The sequence below is a fragment of the Egretta garzetta genome, unplaced genomic scaffold (assembly GCF_000687185.1).
Source record: "Egretta garzetta isolate BGI_Z169 unplaced genomic scaffold, ASM68718v1 scaffold81, whole genome shotgun sequence".
Classification (NCBI taxonomy): domain Eukaryota; kingdom Metazoa; phylum Chordata; class Aves; order Pelecaniformes; family Ardeidae; genus Egretta; species Egretta garzetta.
The window spans coordinates 4636979-4653602 of NW_009258671.1; the positions used below are offsets into that span (position 1 = coordinate 4636979).

The 16624-nt window shown below is 39.6% G+C and overlaps 1 protein-coding gene across 2 annotated transcripts in view; it reads left to right on the forward strand.

The window, feature by feature from the left end:
* Positions 1 to 12959: 12959 nt before the first annotated feature.
* The window catches only part of ABCC9 (ATP binding cassette subfamily C member 9), a 68155-nt gene continuing 64490 nt past the window's right edge, over positions 12960 to 16624 (forward strand). For both annotated transcript variants that reach the window (XM_035888527.1, XM_035888528.1), the window contains exons 1-3: positions 12960 to 13104; positions 16059 to 16200; positions 16564 to 16624. The exon at positions 16564 to 16624 is cut by the window's right edge and continues 121 nt beyond it. In XM_035888527.1, the coding sequence (XP_035744420.1) occupies positions 12960 to 13104; positions 16059 to 16200; positions 16564 to 16624 (348 nt within the window). The remainder of the gene's footprint in view (positions 13105 to 16058; positions 16201 to 16563) is intronic.

A 16624-nucleotide genomic window follows, 5' to 3' on the forward strand; every position in this document is an offset into this window, starting at 1 on the left:
AAAAAAAAGCCATATTTTGTATACAGCAGATGTCAGCTTTCAGGGTTAGTATAGGTGAATGAATTTCATCTTTTCCTATAAAAGACATATCTGATAGTTTTGATGATTCATCTTTCCTTATGCTATGCATTTATTCCAGCATAGAGCATAGCAGTGCTCAAGTGTGACAACTTCTGGAATTACTGTCAGATACAGTAAGGGATGTGGGAGAACGATTGTGTGGGTTCTACCAGGTCTAGTAAAAAAGGTGAGGATGACTTCTACAAGATACTTGTCATGATTATTACCCTTTTATAAAATTCTCTTGCTGTACACAGTAACGTAGAATAGATACATGCAAAAATATCTCAGGCTGAAGATTTATTTCAATTCCTCAGAGAAAAGAAAAATATATAGGGTAAAATTTTCAAAAATGTTCCAGTGATTCAGGTTCATTTCCAAATGTAGTATAGCATGTGCAGCATCAGCAGTCCACTTCCCTAATTCTACCTGTGTGAGAATTAATTAAGCCTGTGACAATCATATATACTGTCTCCTTCTCTATGGGATGAGACAGTCATATCCAGAGGGGCATGAGTTCTCACTATCTGTTTTAGGATGAAAAGAATTTGTATTTTTCTCTCCAAATGCTGTACAGGGAGTCTAGGATACTAGCAGAGACATAAGCAATCAAATATCTGCCACCTAATCCTGGGTGAGGCAAGTTCTGTGTTTAGTATCTAACTCCCCTTTCAGGCATTCACACTGAAATTAGACACCTAAACATCTTTTAGTGTCTGACTACCATGTATCTAAAAGCCAAAATTTGTAAATGGGACTAGTCAATATAGGTGCCCTGTTGAGTTCAATGGGAGAAGAATAGCCTGTTCCTAGTTTAGTCCCGTCTTGTTTGCAGAGAGGATAAAATCTGACAGGTAGGTTTGCCAGTTTAGAAATAAGTGAAGATTTTCTGGGCAACACACAAGAATAGTCTGAATTGTCCACTGTCAGCGTAGAAGACACAAATTCAATACAGCACAGATAAGACCAAAAAGACAACCCTTTCTTCCAGCTCCATACACAGAGATACACATGCAAATTTCACAAGATCATGTATACTCAAGTGGGTCTAAGGGTTTGGTAGAATTTAAATTATTGTACAAAAAGTCTACTTTATGGTATTTAAGATCAAACTCCTCTGTGCTTAGAGGATGTGCAAATCTTATATTGCTCTCTACAGCCTCGAAAAGCCCTTCAATATTAAAAACAGCTCTCAGGTTTTGTGGCGTTTTTTGAAGCAAAAAAAAGAGTGTAATTCAAACCATATGTATTTTGTTGCCCAATGTGACTGATTTAAAAAAAAAAAAAAACAAACAACCTTTATCAAACGGAACAAATAAAACTGGAAATCTGAAAAGTTGTATTGTCTGTAGCATCGAAGATGCAGCTTTGTGCAGATTCAGCCAATATTAGGAGCTACCAAGACAAATCATAGCATTGCATTTGGTGCCTCTGACTCCACCACTGAGCCACTTACTCACAGCTGCCCATCAAAGATCAGAAGGTTTGTAAATCCCCGTTCAAGTCCTGTGGCTTTATACACCTTTTATAGTGATGAACTCTGGTTTTCTTGTAGTTCTCCATATAGAGTTCTTCTCTACTTAGGTTGCTCTGTTGAACTTTTGCTGTATATATTTTCCACAACAGTTTTCCCCATAGAAACCATGAATAATAACTTTAAAAAAAGCTGTGGAAAATATTTCAAATAATACTAAGCTTCTACTGCTTCCCCCCTCCAAGCTTAATCACAATAAATATTTAAAAGGGACAGAGAAGTTATTCAAAGACCAGGCTGCATTTTCCATTACATTAAAAAAAAATTAAAATAGAAAATGGAGTCTTTGCTACTGCGTTAACATTTTCTTGGTAGATCCATTTTTTTCAGATAAAATGAGCAATGTGTAATTAAAACAAATACAGCAAACCTTGCTTTTTTTAAATAAGGTTGTAAGCATAAATAAAATTAATCTTGAAGCTGTGTCAGTCTGATCTTTTTATATGATGGCACAAGTTCTGACACAGCACTGTGGGGATTCTGTCACTGTGACAAATTTAGAAGTAAAATAAAGACTTGATAGACCATAACATGTAATTTACTATGAACATTTGATATATATCGCTGTATTCATATAAAGCCTTGGTATAAATTATATATGTAGGTTTAAAATAAGTCAAGGAATTTATCTGCACTTGCTCAGCAAGATATGAGTGGTTTTCTCCAAAAGAGCTACTTCAGTGTCAACAGTTCAAGCAAAATAACCTGCACACATGCGTGAAATGATGGTGATTTCAGTTCTTCACCTAAGCAATGGGAGAGACTAGGAGCTTGCATGCAGCTACCTGAGTTTGGCTAACGAGGGGTAGCTTGTTCCAGTCCAGTGACTAGATTGCTAGTGTTGGTGTGCCATAAAGTATACATAGAGGGAGACCTACAGACTGGTCCGCAATGTGGAAAATGGCAGAGCAAGCTTTTGTCAGCTGAAACCAGAATAGTTTGTTATGTGAACACTGTCCAGAGCACAGATACCCTTCCTTTCGTGCTTAGGTAATTGCTATAGCAAATTAATCTATACCCACAGTGGCTGTCAGGTCATTTTCCTCACATTAGTGAGTCTGAATTTATTAAAACCTTCTTCCACTCCCGCTATCCTTCTGCCATTTAGGTTCCCTTGGGTTTAGCCGGTCAAGCTGATGGAAGTCCCCAACAGCACGGAAATCATTCCCAGCTGGGCGGTGGATTGCGCTTACCTTGGAGCGAGGAGCCAAAACTCAGCGGTTTTAATAAGATCTGCTTAGAATTTTTTGCACTTCCTCTGCACTCCCCAAAGCCGTCAGGTGAAGCAGCTTCTGCCTTTAAGCTGCCCACCCACCATGGGGCAGGTGGGGGGCGGTGGGTGGCCCAGCCGCCCCTGTGGGGGGGCTGGATCGCTTGGCTCCCCCGCCGAGCATCGCCTCCGAGCAGCGGCCTCCAGCCCAGGGCTGCTGCCCCATCGCTGGCAGTGCTGGTGCCCAGTTCGGTTCTGCGCAGCTGGTGCCACAGCGTACACCCAAAATAGCTCCGGCTTCGGGAGAGGTGGGTGATAGGGCACTCCTCTTCTGCAGGCTAATGTGGGAAATCTGGTGAAATATTGTACATGGGGATACCTGAGAATTGGCCCGCAGTTTTTTCCATTCACTTACAGGTCCAAAAATATTTTGAATTCCCATTATTGCTTTTATTCCTTCCACCACCCCTGCCCGCCCCCAGCAAATTGAAAAGCCCAGATACAAAAAACCACTTCAGATCAGAGCAGAATGCATTCTGACATTTAAGAGCTTTTCATTTTTCTTAATCCTTTTAAAAACGCATTTCAAAACATTTTAGCTTGTCGTGTAGAGGAATGACAGCAAAATGAAAGATGCTGGTTGCTTCCATGTTCATTTAACCTTCTTTTTTTCCTTCCTGTTTAAACAATTTAGTAGAAATCGGCCTTCCGTTGTGCTTAGCCAAACCTGTAAATTCATAATTTGTCCTTAATTAAAATTTTCTCTGTAAAATTTAAGAAGGTAAGGCAAATTATGGAGCTGAATGACAATGAACCAAATTTTCATGTTTCAGTAAAGAAAATTGTGACCATAAATGCTACTCCCTTCTGCCTGAAATTATATGTATTTTCAGAAGTACCACATGACAATGCTATTTTAGATGATGATTAGATGGGCTAAAGATTTTATTTTTTATCTTCTTTAATGAAACATGGATATATCACAGAACTCAGAAGCTTTCAATCCACAATCTTTTTTCTAAAGCATTGAATTTTAATATGTGAAAGGAAAGGAAAAAAAGAAAAAAAAGTAAACGCAAGTAAAAGATTTCAAGTGCTGTGGAGGACTGTTGAGGACTGTCTTGGTTGCTCAGTGTAATGCTGTGTTGATATTTCAAGTCAATGGGAGATAATAAAAGGCACTAATTTTCTCTAGATCTAAGGTTTCCACTTTCTTATCCCTACAATCAGAAGGTAAGAAACATCAGAGAAAAAGGAGCAAGCTGGGTTTGCCAAGATTTTGATGAGTCCTGCCAGTGTTTGGCTTCAGCCATCCAACTGCATTCTCAGCTCAGAGCTCACTGCAATCCCTTTCGTGGCAGGAAAACTTCTTCGACCGCAATCCACTGGAAGCCATTTGCTCTCCAGTCATCTAGAAGCAACCCCTGGTTTCTGCAAGAGCTAAGCAAATTCTGTCCCAGGGTTCTCCAGCTCTGGTACCTAACGACTGAACAGCTGTGCTGAAAACCACCCTGCCCTACCATGTCTCCTGCCCTACCATGTGTCCTGTGATGCACCACCAAGTCCCGGAACTCAAGTGAAACTATCGTGATGGAAAATCTGAACCTTGGTATGTCTTGGTCCAATGGCACTAAAAGAAAATGAGCAAACAAGTCAACCAACCACATATAGCCTCTCTTGGGACTTTTCTCTCTAAATAAGCATATACAATGGATTTTTCAGCCAAAAAATACTATCACTTGTAAATAAGGGCTATTGTATTGAAAACGATATTTCTGGTATGAGCATCAAATTAATTTTGAATTTTATTTCAAGTTTGAAAAAAATCTGTTTCAAAAGAAATGCATTTTCTGTGATCAAAAAGTGGAATTTGGTCTGTATTTTGAGTAGAAGAGTCTGGAGGGATCTAGGGTAAAGTAAAATATCTGAGTAGACTTCTCCTTTCTCTTCTGCTCAAGATGATGGAAGACGTGCAAAATTATGTTGTCAAATTCAAATTAGCCAAGATCAATTCCAAAGAATTCAAAAGCTGAAGCTCCCCAAGCCGGCCAAAAGTTAGACTACCTTGTCTAAATCAATTAGTTCAGAATAACCATCTGCTAATAACCCGTGGGCTGTAACGCAGCCTCTTGGAATCTTACTACCCCAGTGAGGGAAAAATGAAAACAAAAGCAAGCAGAATAAATCTCAGGGGACTGTAGCTTCAGGAGGCAAAAAATTGGTGCTTTTTGCTTGCCTGTCTCTTCCCAGTTTCCTGCCCCCTTCGGCGTATGAGAAAGACAAGAAGAGTTTGTGCACTTTGGAAACTCGATAGGAGGCAGCAGCTGATCTTCCCATCACCAGCCTAAAAATAATCCACTCCAGGGCTTGGAGCGGCTTCACTAAGTGGAGGAAAATCCTGCCATCGGGATGATATTGATCACATAGCACAACCGAGTGGCAATTTGGGTTGGTATTTTGTTTTTGTGTTTACAAAGGTAAGCGACAATTTGATCTAACATTCAGCAACCAAACGGGGCATGCGATGACCCTCCCCCATTATCTCCCACTAACCACCTCCTCCTCCTTCCCTTTATATCTGTGGGACAGGGCTGCTCCTTGTTCTTTCCTGGGATTACAACTCCCATCTCTTTTTTCCTTTTCCTTTTCCATTCACAGGCATTCTCAGCCTTTACCGTCCCCTCCTGCTGATGTTTTCTTTGCCGCGATTCACAGGGTTACGTTTCTTTTTTTAAACTGTCCTGTCTTGGCATGTGAAGTCGAAGGTTTTACAGCAGGCAGTGTAGCATGCTGATGTCTGAAATCGCATTGTGTTAAGAAGCTTACCAAAAAGAGAAAAAAAAGCAATGTATTAGATGTGTGAGACCACTGCAGATGTTTGTGTGAAAGGCTTTTCAGTGCCAATAGCCTGTTTAGCACCCCTGCTGTTTGATTTTCTCCGTGTTTGGAGCCTGATCCAAAAACCTACCGAAGTCAATGAGATTCTTTGCATTGACTTCAGTAACGTTTGGATCAGGCTGCTGGTATACAGCTGTTAGCAATGTGAATGCTGACAAGTATCAGAGGTAATTCATCACCTAAGGCCCAAGGTAACTGGGACAGCACTTAGCAAGGAAGTGGGGTCTATCTAGAGTAGGTGGAACAGCTTAAACAGGAATAAAAAGGAACATGACATTTTGTGCAGGATGATTTTTGATAAAATAGATTTTAAAGGGGCAGCACTTTTTGCCATTACCTTAGCAGAACTCTTTGCAAATAAGACATAGACTATCGATCACACAGATTGCGTTAGGTCCAGTGCTTTTAAGAAGGTGAGAAGAACAAACTAGTAGATTTACACCTAGAAAGGAAAAAGATTCCTAACACTGACCTAAAATCTGTGGCAAAACTCAGAGTTAGGCCTTCCATTGTGCTAGTCCGAACCTGTAAATTCATAATTTGTCTTCAATTAAACTTTTATTTGTGAAATTCAAGAAGGAAAGACAAATTCTTGCCTTTGTAATGACTTAATTATTCAGAAGATAAGAACTAACTACTTTTGTAAAATTCTGAGTACTTTCTCCATCCTGTATCTGTGTGCGTACACATATCTATATATATGCATATATGGGCATATAATGCACATTATATGTAAGACCAAGGAAAAAAAATCTGAACTGAGACCCAAGTATGCCCTGTAAGCTGATATATTTTGATTAGGAAGTGCAGCTATTAATTTTCTTTTTTATAGGTTATATAGTTATATAGTTATAACATAACTACTGAAGTAAATGTTTTTCAAAATATTCTTATTTCCCCCAAAAAAGGCCCTCCTAAGCAGTGTATTTATACTCTTTTCTCTATAGTCATAAGTATCTTGCAGGGCATGCTGAACAGAGTGATAATCCAGGTAAGATGAAACTCTTGAATATGAAGCCTTTCAGTCCACTTTAAAAGACCCTAAGGTAATTAAGATGTCTTTAACTAGAATTCTTACAGTTTTCTGTAACAATGTTCTCATCATTTTTATGGGAATTTAAATTACCTACCATTTTCCCCTTGTCTTCTTCGCAATTGCTTACGGAAAATGTATTTCAGGAACTGGCTTAGTGCCCTGAGAATCCCAGTTTATGCTTGTTAAAATGAGATTTGTAAGTGTTTAGGTTCAATGCTACATCATATTCACATCTACAATTTTGTCTTATTCTTTTCTTCCCAAAATATTTTTCTTCTTCACAGTGAATATTTATGCCTGTTTGTACTGTTTTCTGTTTATTATATTGTGACTATGTCTGTACCCCTTCGCCCCAAACCAGAAAGTCTCAAATTGCCCGTGATGGAGATGTTAGCATGAAAATTTAAATGCTTAAAGGACATAAGTTTTTTTAGCATTTCATTGCAGGGTGAACTGCTGTTCAGACGGTTCACATCCTCATTAAAGTAAACCAACAGGGAATCAGATTCCTAAATGATGTAAAGGAGAGGTGAAACTTGCCTTCCATTGGCACCACCATGGGCCCGTCCTCCTGATCGTTCTTTCCATTCCCCTCCTCTCTGAAGTTTTGCTCATGGCTTTGGCTTGTAGCTGATGGCTCAGCAAAGGCCATTTTCAAGGGGAGAAAGAAACACCACCTCTTAAAATTTCTGACCAGTTCTAGAGTTTATAAAGACTGAAGTTAAAGTGAGCAATTTGTCAATAACGTTGAAGGACAAAGGCCTTCCAGTCTACCGGTGTCAAAAAAAACCCCCAACCTGGTACTTGGCACCCCTCTTGGGGTAATGAATGTAGCTGATACATTCAGATAGCATGTGCTTGTTATCAGATGATCTTTATCCCATCACTGCATTTCCCCTGACTGAAATGCTAAGTTAAACCTAGAAAGCTTGACAACATTATTATGAAGTATAACTTTCCTGATATAATTGATAGTGAAGCAAACCTATTGTGATTTACACTTTGGTGTAATCACCCCAGCATAATTTGGTGGCCTACTACATTCAACAGAAAGGGAAATTATCTCTGGGAAAGCCATTTTTTGTAATGACTATAAAGAACATTGTGTTCTTAAATGAGTATATGAGGATCTCAACAGTTATTCTGAAAGGCTGCTACTACCTGATGAGAAATAGTGGCCAATAACTTCAGATGACCAACAAATTTCAAAACAACTTGCTACGCTTTCATCTGTGGCTCCTGAATATTCATGTCTGGGTTATGCATTTTATTGGTTTAATGTGGCAGTCAGATTTCTCCCATTTTTTGCATACATTGCTGCTCGTTAGGCAAAGCCATCTACCTGTAATGAAAGCTTCATCTCCAAAGATTCCAACCTGAACATAAGCTTAGAGAAAAGGTCTTGGCAATCCATATAACAAGAAGAGACCTTTGCTTTCCAGTGACTATCCCTTCCTTTGGGACCCACAGATAAAAATTTGCTAAGAAATTAGTGGACCTATCTCTGCTGTTATGCCCTATGGCTCGTGGATCCTTGAGATAGTCCTGCATGAGCCAACTTTGGAATTGAAGCATGGCAACAGCAACAAATCAGCACCAATGTCATGCTTGCTGTGAGCAGGGTTTCTTATCTTGGGAACAGCACCATGGCAATTAAGATCATTAATTCTGAGACTGAACTAATATTTGTGTGGCTGTCTACCAGACTGTGTAACCTACAGCGAAGCAGGCAGCTGTCTGGAGCAGCAGGCTGCTGGGGATGATAAAACCATTGGGCTTTTCTGTTTAATTCACCTATGTGCAGTTCCAGGAAGCCCAGTTTTGTGCTGCTGCTGGTGTTACCAAGGAAGGGGTCTTGGCAGGTGTAGGAGGGCAACTGCTGCTGTAGAATGTGATAACCTCTCTGAGCTGCAGCAATAACTGCTTTTATCTCTTCCATCCCTTGACAACAGAAGTATTTTCAAATTTCTCCTAGTGTGGCTCTGCAGCCCAGTTTTTCCTCTTTGATCTCTCCCTGCATACTTACTCTGGCCTAAAGAGTCTGTCTCCTCATCTTTGGTAAGGAGAAAATCGCCTTTGGCTATGCTGTGGGAAACCTTGAGTCAGCTCTGTATTCTGACTTGCTTGGGAATAATTCAACAGTAAGCACAACAGCAATTCTTCATGTTTTTTCTGAATCTGTTGGGTTTCCATTTCACATTTTCATTTCATTTCATGAAATCTTATGGTTTTACAGAAGAGGAGGGAATAGTGCCTTTTCACCTCGTGTTTCATGGGTTATCTGCAGTCAAGATCTTCCAAACTGTCTTCATTTCCAGGCTCTTTTTTTTTTTTTTTGAGTGAAAATTTTCAAAACTGGGACTCACTAAAAGTCAGAATAGCTGAGAGCTTTTAAAACTCTGTATTTTTTAGACCTGTAGCTACACTGAACTTTGCAAGCATGGGATCTGAGTGTGGGCATGAGAAATTTTGCCATTATATTACCAAATTTTCCTTTGAAGAAGACTGAAGGTTACACTATTTCCTTGGATGAGCAATAGGATCTGGAAACCATGGTCCAACTCCTGTTAAGTGTGGTGGAGCTCTGCAAGCATTGTTGTAAAATGCCCCATACTGTCTAGAGAAATCAAGGACTTGTTCTTCTGCCTTAGGGGCTTTTCTTTCTGTCCTTCTTTGGAAATGAACACAGCTTGTTAAACCTCAAGGCCAATGAAAATGAGCTTCTGGAGGCATGCCCTGATGCAGCAGAAAGTAATGGCTAATTTCAGCTTCAAACCAAATGGGAGTCTCACTCGCATTGACTGTAAATGCAAAGTATCCTCCCGTACATGTCAGTAAAATTTCAGCCAATATACTTCCCCTATCTGTGAAACATGAACAAAGAAGTCGAAATTACATGACATGCTTTATGCCTGGGGTGATGAGCCTGTGCATCAGTGCATCTCCAGAGCCTCTTGAGTTTTCCAAAAAACAGAGCAAGGTCTCATGGTTTGAGTCACGTGGGGAAAAGTGTGGAGGGTATATGGGATCTGCCTTCTGCACCAGAAATGGATGGGAAGGAAGTGATGGAGTGGTCTCTTGCTCCTTGTGAGGCACACTGGAGCTAAAATTAATTCTTAGAGCTCTAACGTACTGCAGTGTATTTTCATACGCCACTCTTGAAGATACAGGGAACTACTAGCAGCCTGCCTGTGTGAACACCAGAATGTGTCTGTGGAAGTTGGCGTACATCAACAGATGCAGAACATGAGCCCTCCACTTCCAGTCATCGCTCATTTCTTGCACAGTGGTGATGGACAAAGGGATGGAAGAAAGGAAGGAAGGAAGGATCACTGGGCTATTAATTCTTCTAGAGTTCTTTTCTATTCCTTATCAGCGCCATACTGTGCTAGATGTGTGCCTCGAAGTGGGTGCTGCTAAAAAGGGAAGTTGTACCTGGTGAGCATTTTATGAGGCCAAATCATAAGCTGCATTGGGTCAGCACAGCATCATGACACTGATGAGAAGGTTTTGATAGATTTGAAGCCTGTGGAACATGGTCACTGGATGTGCTGATCAACGATGAAGTGTTTTCTGATTTAAAAGCCTGGGAATTTATTGTCAATTACCTTATCTCATTTCATTGGCAATGTAATCTTTTCACTTTTCTGGTGCGTTTTTGGGGTTTTTTTCCCCACAAACTAGCCAACCTAGGCTCTTTGATTTTCTCTCTCATTTTAAGAGAAGAAAATAAAATTCTACCTCTTTTTTTAAATGAACCTGTAACAAAAGTATTGTGAATAGACTGCTTATACGTACTTTTGAAAATTATCATTGGTATGATGTGCACTGTCTCTATACATCAGTATTAACAATAGGACCAGATTCTTTCCTCAGCGCTGCCAATGTGCAAAGGACAGTTGGTTTTAAGAGTGTGTTACTGAACATACTCCACCACAAAACAAGGCACAATATAGATTCTTGTGAAGATGCAGGTGTGATTATTGAAAGATGCATCTTTCTTGAGACCTTTTAGGGACTGTTTTTTGGCATATATTATGGAACTCCTACAAACCAATGGTAGGCCCTAGCTAGCAGATAGCCATCTCCATGCAGTTAATAGTCCTTTCTTCCACAGGCCTTCTACTGCCTATATTCCATTTCCCTTCTAGAAAAATGATAAAAAACAACAGTTCCCTCCGCTTCTCTTGGACATGGTTTTAATCCTTTCTCCCAGATTTATTTTTGACTAGAAGCCAAAAGCTACACTAGAAGTCAATGGTTCAGTGCTCCTTTGAACCCAGGATCCTCCTGCCTTTCGGTACCAATCCAACCACTAGACCACAATAGCATCTTACACTGTCTCAGAAAAGAGTCCTCTTTGTGGGAAAGGGAGGAAAATTCCCAGCAGAACTCCCTTGGACTTCTGACCTTCGATAAAAATGAGGAAACAACACTTCTGATTTTCAAGAGATTATCATGATCATTGTGTTTCTCTTAAAGGAGACATGTCAAGCTTTACAGATTAAACCCAAGCAATCTTTGTGTAGTTTTTTGAAAAGTTCTATATTTGTTTTGCTAATAACTCTTCAGTCTATTCAGACAGAATTCATATTAACATGCTATTTATTTTGTGTTGTTAGTCACATGCAATTATGAATATATTGTTATACAAAAATAAAATGATGGAATGATAGTCGTCATGTCACTCTATTAATTATAGAGAATGGGCCAAACTCTCCGTCAGACTGTGTTCTGCTGAAGATCAAGTGGGTTACCCGTCAGCTTTTGCACCACAGTAAGTATATGCATGCATTTTTGCAGGATGCGGTCCACCATATGACTCTGAGTTATGCTTAACTTCTGGCAAATCTCAGACCATATAGTGCTGATATGTTTGGGAAAGGGACTGCATTTATCACATTCTTTTCAATGAAACTCCTTTACAAATTTCACTGATGTATTTCAGTATGGATTATGCTTTTCAGATCCAGAAAAAAGTTAGTTAAAAGCAAAAAGGGGAGTTAGCAGAGGTTCAAAGTGCCTCTCTGAATTCGGTATTCTTTTGAAGATCTCCATGTTCCTATTCTCTCTAAGGGAGTACCTCAGTAGTTTATGCTTACCTTGTTATACTTACCTCATTTAAACAACCAGGCTCCTAAAACTAACCTGAACTATTTGAGGAAAGAAGGAAAGCATTTTTCTCTGCATTCAAGTAACTTTTTTTAAAATATGTTCATGCACTTTTTGTATGTCTATGTTGCTCTGACTCATTAATGCCACTGTTGATGGAGAAAGATGCACTCACCAAAGTATACATATACTTTGCTGAATTAAAGATATTATTTCCATTTTAATGGAATGTTGTTTCATCTTCTTATAAAGAAGAATGAATAAATAAACAATGTATAGGTTGATAAAAGCCAGAAGCTGGCCAGAACTCTGTGTCATACCATGGCCCACACTCTGCAAGCATGAATGCATGAGCTTATCCTGGTGTACAAAGATAATCTCACAAGAAATCATGGAAGTCAGAGAACTGCTTAGATAAGGCTAAGCATGTGCATAAGGGTTTGCAGGAGCAAGCATAAGTGCTGATTTACTGCCTATGCAATCTTCAATACAACCTAATTTGATCAAGAGTTTGGAAATTGTGTGTAATAACTAGTGTATGTGACCACTGTTGTTCCATGGGACAAAGAAGAAATACAATATATTGGTGAATGCAAAGCTGCCAGATCACAAATATCAAAGATTTAGAGCTTGCACAGAAAATGTAGTGCAACGAATCGTATGAACGGAGAGGTTGCACAGAGAACGTTGGCTCATCAAAGAAGCAGTAACAGACAGGAGTCAACTTGTGTGCATTTGAGTTTTCTTATCAGAAATGGAAATAATTTTGTTCAAAACTTTCTTTTCTTTATATTCTCATAGAGCATTTGCAGCATAACATTTGTGCATATAATGAACACTACAAGACATAGCAAAGTGTACTTAATAAATAGTAGTGATAATAAATAGTACATTTAATAGAAACACAGCCTTCATTCTAATGTGCTTATACTTGACAGAGCCCAAAAGTATTTTAAAAAAAAGAACTGAATTATTCTCTATGGGTTGTTCAGTGTGCTCCTTCTGTATCTCTTTATTTTGTTTATTTTGTGTTTAGCTAAAGGGAATGCTAGCAATCTTGGCAGTTAACTATTCTCTCTTTTTTGCAGTAGTCAGACCTGCTGGAAGCAATGAGGCTCGCATTTTGTGGTAATGACAATGCTTCAGCCTATAACATCACTGCCGGTGTCCTAAGAAATGTCTGCTTTGTGGATGCCCTCAACTTGGTTCCCCATGTCTTCTTGCTATTTATCACCTTCCCAATTTTGTTCATTGGTGAGTTATTCAATGGAGCTATGCAATCCTACAAACACTTGAGCATGTATTTACACTCAGTCATGTTTACATGTGCTTGGAGTCCTGTGGTGCAAACCGTTGGATGCTTCATATTTATTAATTTTAAAAAAGAAGAGACAGAATGGCTTGACCCAGGAGACATGAAGCCAAACAGCTTTAAATGTTGGGAATTTTAGATATAAATCTGAACTGAGCAGCATGAAAAGATGGATGAGAACCAGGGAAATCAGATCCAAGTGCTTTGAAACTTCTCACTGGAGAAGTTTTCTTCAGATTTTAGATTGGCAACTTGCAACCTTTGCTATTATTAGATATTAGAAGACTCAGGACAGTGGGTCTGAATTCCTTTCAAGTTATGTGAATTTCAGAGTATGTCCAAAATGTGCAACTTGGATCTAAGACTAGGAGAAGTATAGGAAACTTTTGCAACAGAATAATTACTTCTTTTGCCAACATTTGTAAACAGAATGAGCAAAAGAGATAATATTTTTCCACAGGAATGAAAATAAGAAGTGATAAATTTCTCTTGAAGAATTTAGGACAGTGGAGTGGCTCTAATTTACACATCCTTGTAAAAAGCCCCATCTAAACCAGTACTCTAATGATACTTTTTCTCTATAGTTGTCTCTTTATCCCAGTTATTTGCAGTAATGAAATAAATACAATTTAATGCTTTTTCAGAGCTGTCAAACAGTGGTGTTCTAACTGATTATAGGAGATAAAGAGACCTGAATAACTGTCAAAAGGCAATAAGTATGAATAGTAGTATATATTCTCCTGAAAACTGCATGAGAAATGGCATGTCGGTTCTTCCATGTTACCTCCCTGGTGTCACGTATATAAATAGTAATACATTTCTTCCACATGAAGATTTGCATTTGGAATGATATTCAAACTAGAGATTTAAGGACTTCCATTATGCAAAGAGACTCTGAAGTGATTGAATAATAGGCTACAGGAACCTGTGGGCTATGACACTCGGTACCTAGCAATCAAAGCTATAACAAGATCCAGTGACTGAAAACTAATTAAATAATTAAGCAAGGGAATAAGGAACAAGTTCTAACAAAAGAATAACTAAAGACTGGAAAAAACCCCAAGGGCTATGGAGAACTCTCTCCAATGGTGCTGGATCTTTACGTCAGTGCTGGCTTGCTCTTTGAGATGAGATGCAAGTCATCCTTGAATGACAGGGCTTTCTGCAGAAGTGCTTGGTGGAAACTCAGTGCAAGGTCTGAGGGCCGAGATAATACTTTACAACGTTCTGTGTTCTGCATCAAGTGGTAGCAGGCAGCTTTAATATTTTTACAGGTATTAGGCAATTAATTTTGGAATAGTATTGCAGCCACTGAAAATTCTCTCTATTTTCTAACAATGTTAGGGAAAAAAACCTAATAGCTTAACTTGTATGGTATGTATGTATGTATGTAAATCTTTGTTTTCTGTTTTGTACCTTGATTATCAGGACAAATAATTGTTGAACAGAGCATTAAAAGCCAACTGGAGTCCACAGTATCGACTGACTCCAAACCCATGTTTGTGCAGATGTATGGGCAAAGAGGAACTAAAAACAAAATGCATCTTGGGAGAGACAAAGATAGGAGCAAGTTCAAATAGATTAGGAAAATGTCAGGGAACTATAGAAAATGCTGGAGATAGATATGGAGTAGAGAGACTATTTTGTTCCTGCAGTGCTTTACATATTAAACAAGGATGAAATGGTGAAATCCTGGCAGTTTCCAAGAATGAATACACCTGGGCTCTGGGTTATGTGTTTCCAAGTCACCTGATGAGCCTCTAGGCACGATGAGATGCTGCATCCTTGTGTATCAAAAGCATATCCTGGATTTTAAACTCAGTTCTGCAGTTACTGAAACAGGTGCAATGCTCACTGCCCTAGTTAAACAACTTCGGTTTTGTTTTTTTCTTTTGTTTTGTTTCTTTACTTCCCCAACATGTGCTGTTGTTGGGATTCTTTATGGGCTTTGAGTAGTCTGTCTGGGAATTCCAGGAGCTGCCTTACAGTAAGAGGAACATGTACAGCCATTCGGGCTGACTGACTCAGAGCAGCCCTGTACCAGGGCAGGAAGGGACAGAGGACAAAGCAACGTGCAGGACAGGACTTGCCATCCTGAGAGACTAACCTCTGATCAGCCCACAGCTCCCCCCAGCACTGTCACATCCGTCAGGTCCTTGGTGACCTGATTCTTGCCAGGTTGCTGGCTCCAGAGAGGGTCTTGCCTGAAAAGGATAGGTGCCATCTGAGGTGACGACATGAAAATGGGTTTCAGGATTAACCTGTTGATTAAATCAGTTGAGTCCTGTTGCTGTGCTGGAACCCTTAACGTGCCAAGAATGCGCAGGGCAAGGAGGCCAGGCTGTGCCTGAGGAGCAGAGACTGGGAAATCGCCATTCGGCATCCCCTGAGACAGCACTCCCAACCAGGCCTGAGACAGAGATAATAAATTTTATTTGTTTGAAGTAAATATATCTCTTTAAGGCCTCATTGGAGGATGCAACTTTTATATCAGTTGGAAACTTTTCCCACTCTTGTCTATGACTGGGAAAGACACGATGATGCCGTCACTTAAGCTCTGTCAGTCCCTGTTGCACAAGGGTGAGACTCTGAGATGTTTCTTTCAGTTTTCTCATTGTTCCTGGCCAGGGACCTCTTCTCTTTGATTGCAGTTGTGGGAAGTCTGTTGTCATGTTGTCTAGAGGGTCAGATCTAAATTATAGGGGGGGGCAACGTGGCAATTGAAACACTCCTGGGTCATGTTATTAGTAACAATAGCCCCCATAGCTTTACAGGGTGTTTGTGTTGATTATACACTATTAAGTGTGACCTATGGATTAGAATAGGGAATTGATAACCAGATCGCTCACCAGCTGCCTGTGTGATAACTTCTTCTTTCATTACTATTACTTCCCAGGCTGGGGAAGCCAAAGCTCCAAAGTCCAGATTCACCACAATACTTGGCTGCACTTCCCTGGACACAACCTGCGGTGGATCCTGACCTTCACCCTCCTGTTTGTACATGTGTGCGAAATAGCAGAGGGAATAGTTTCTGATACGTAAGTGGTGCTGTTTGGTGGATAGCCAAGCTGATTGCATGCATTAATGTATACTGATAATGAGTGATGGGCTGGCTAGGAAGGTGTAAGGAGGTTTTCCCAAAAAAAGATGGGGCATCATTTCATGAACTGTTCAGATTTTAATGGGATGAAGGCAAAACAATTGTTCTTAGCACATTGTTGTTCTTCCCAAACTATAATGGCAAGTAAATATTGGCAGAAGTTAAAGCATTGACATGGAAAAAATCTTTTTGTCTCTAGGAAAGTCATATTTGTCCTCTTAAATAGATGCGCAGAGCACCTAGGAATATAACAATGGTGAAAGAAGACACATTCACTAATCTATACCTTATTTATTTTCAGACAAATGAAATCTCGCCATCTGCATCTCTTTCTACCAGCTATAATGGGATTTGTGGCTGGA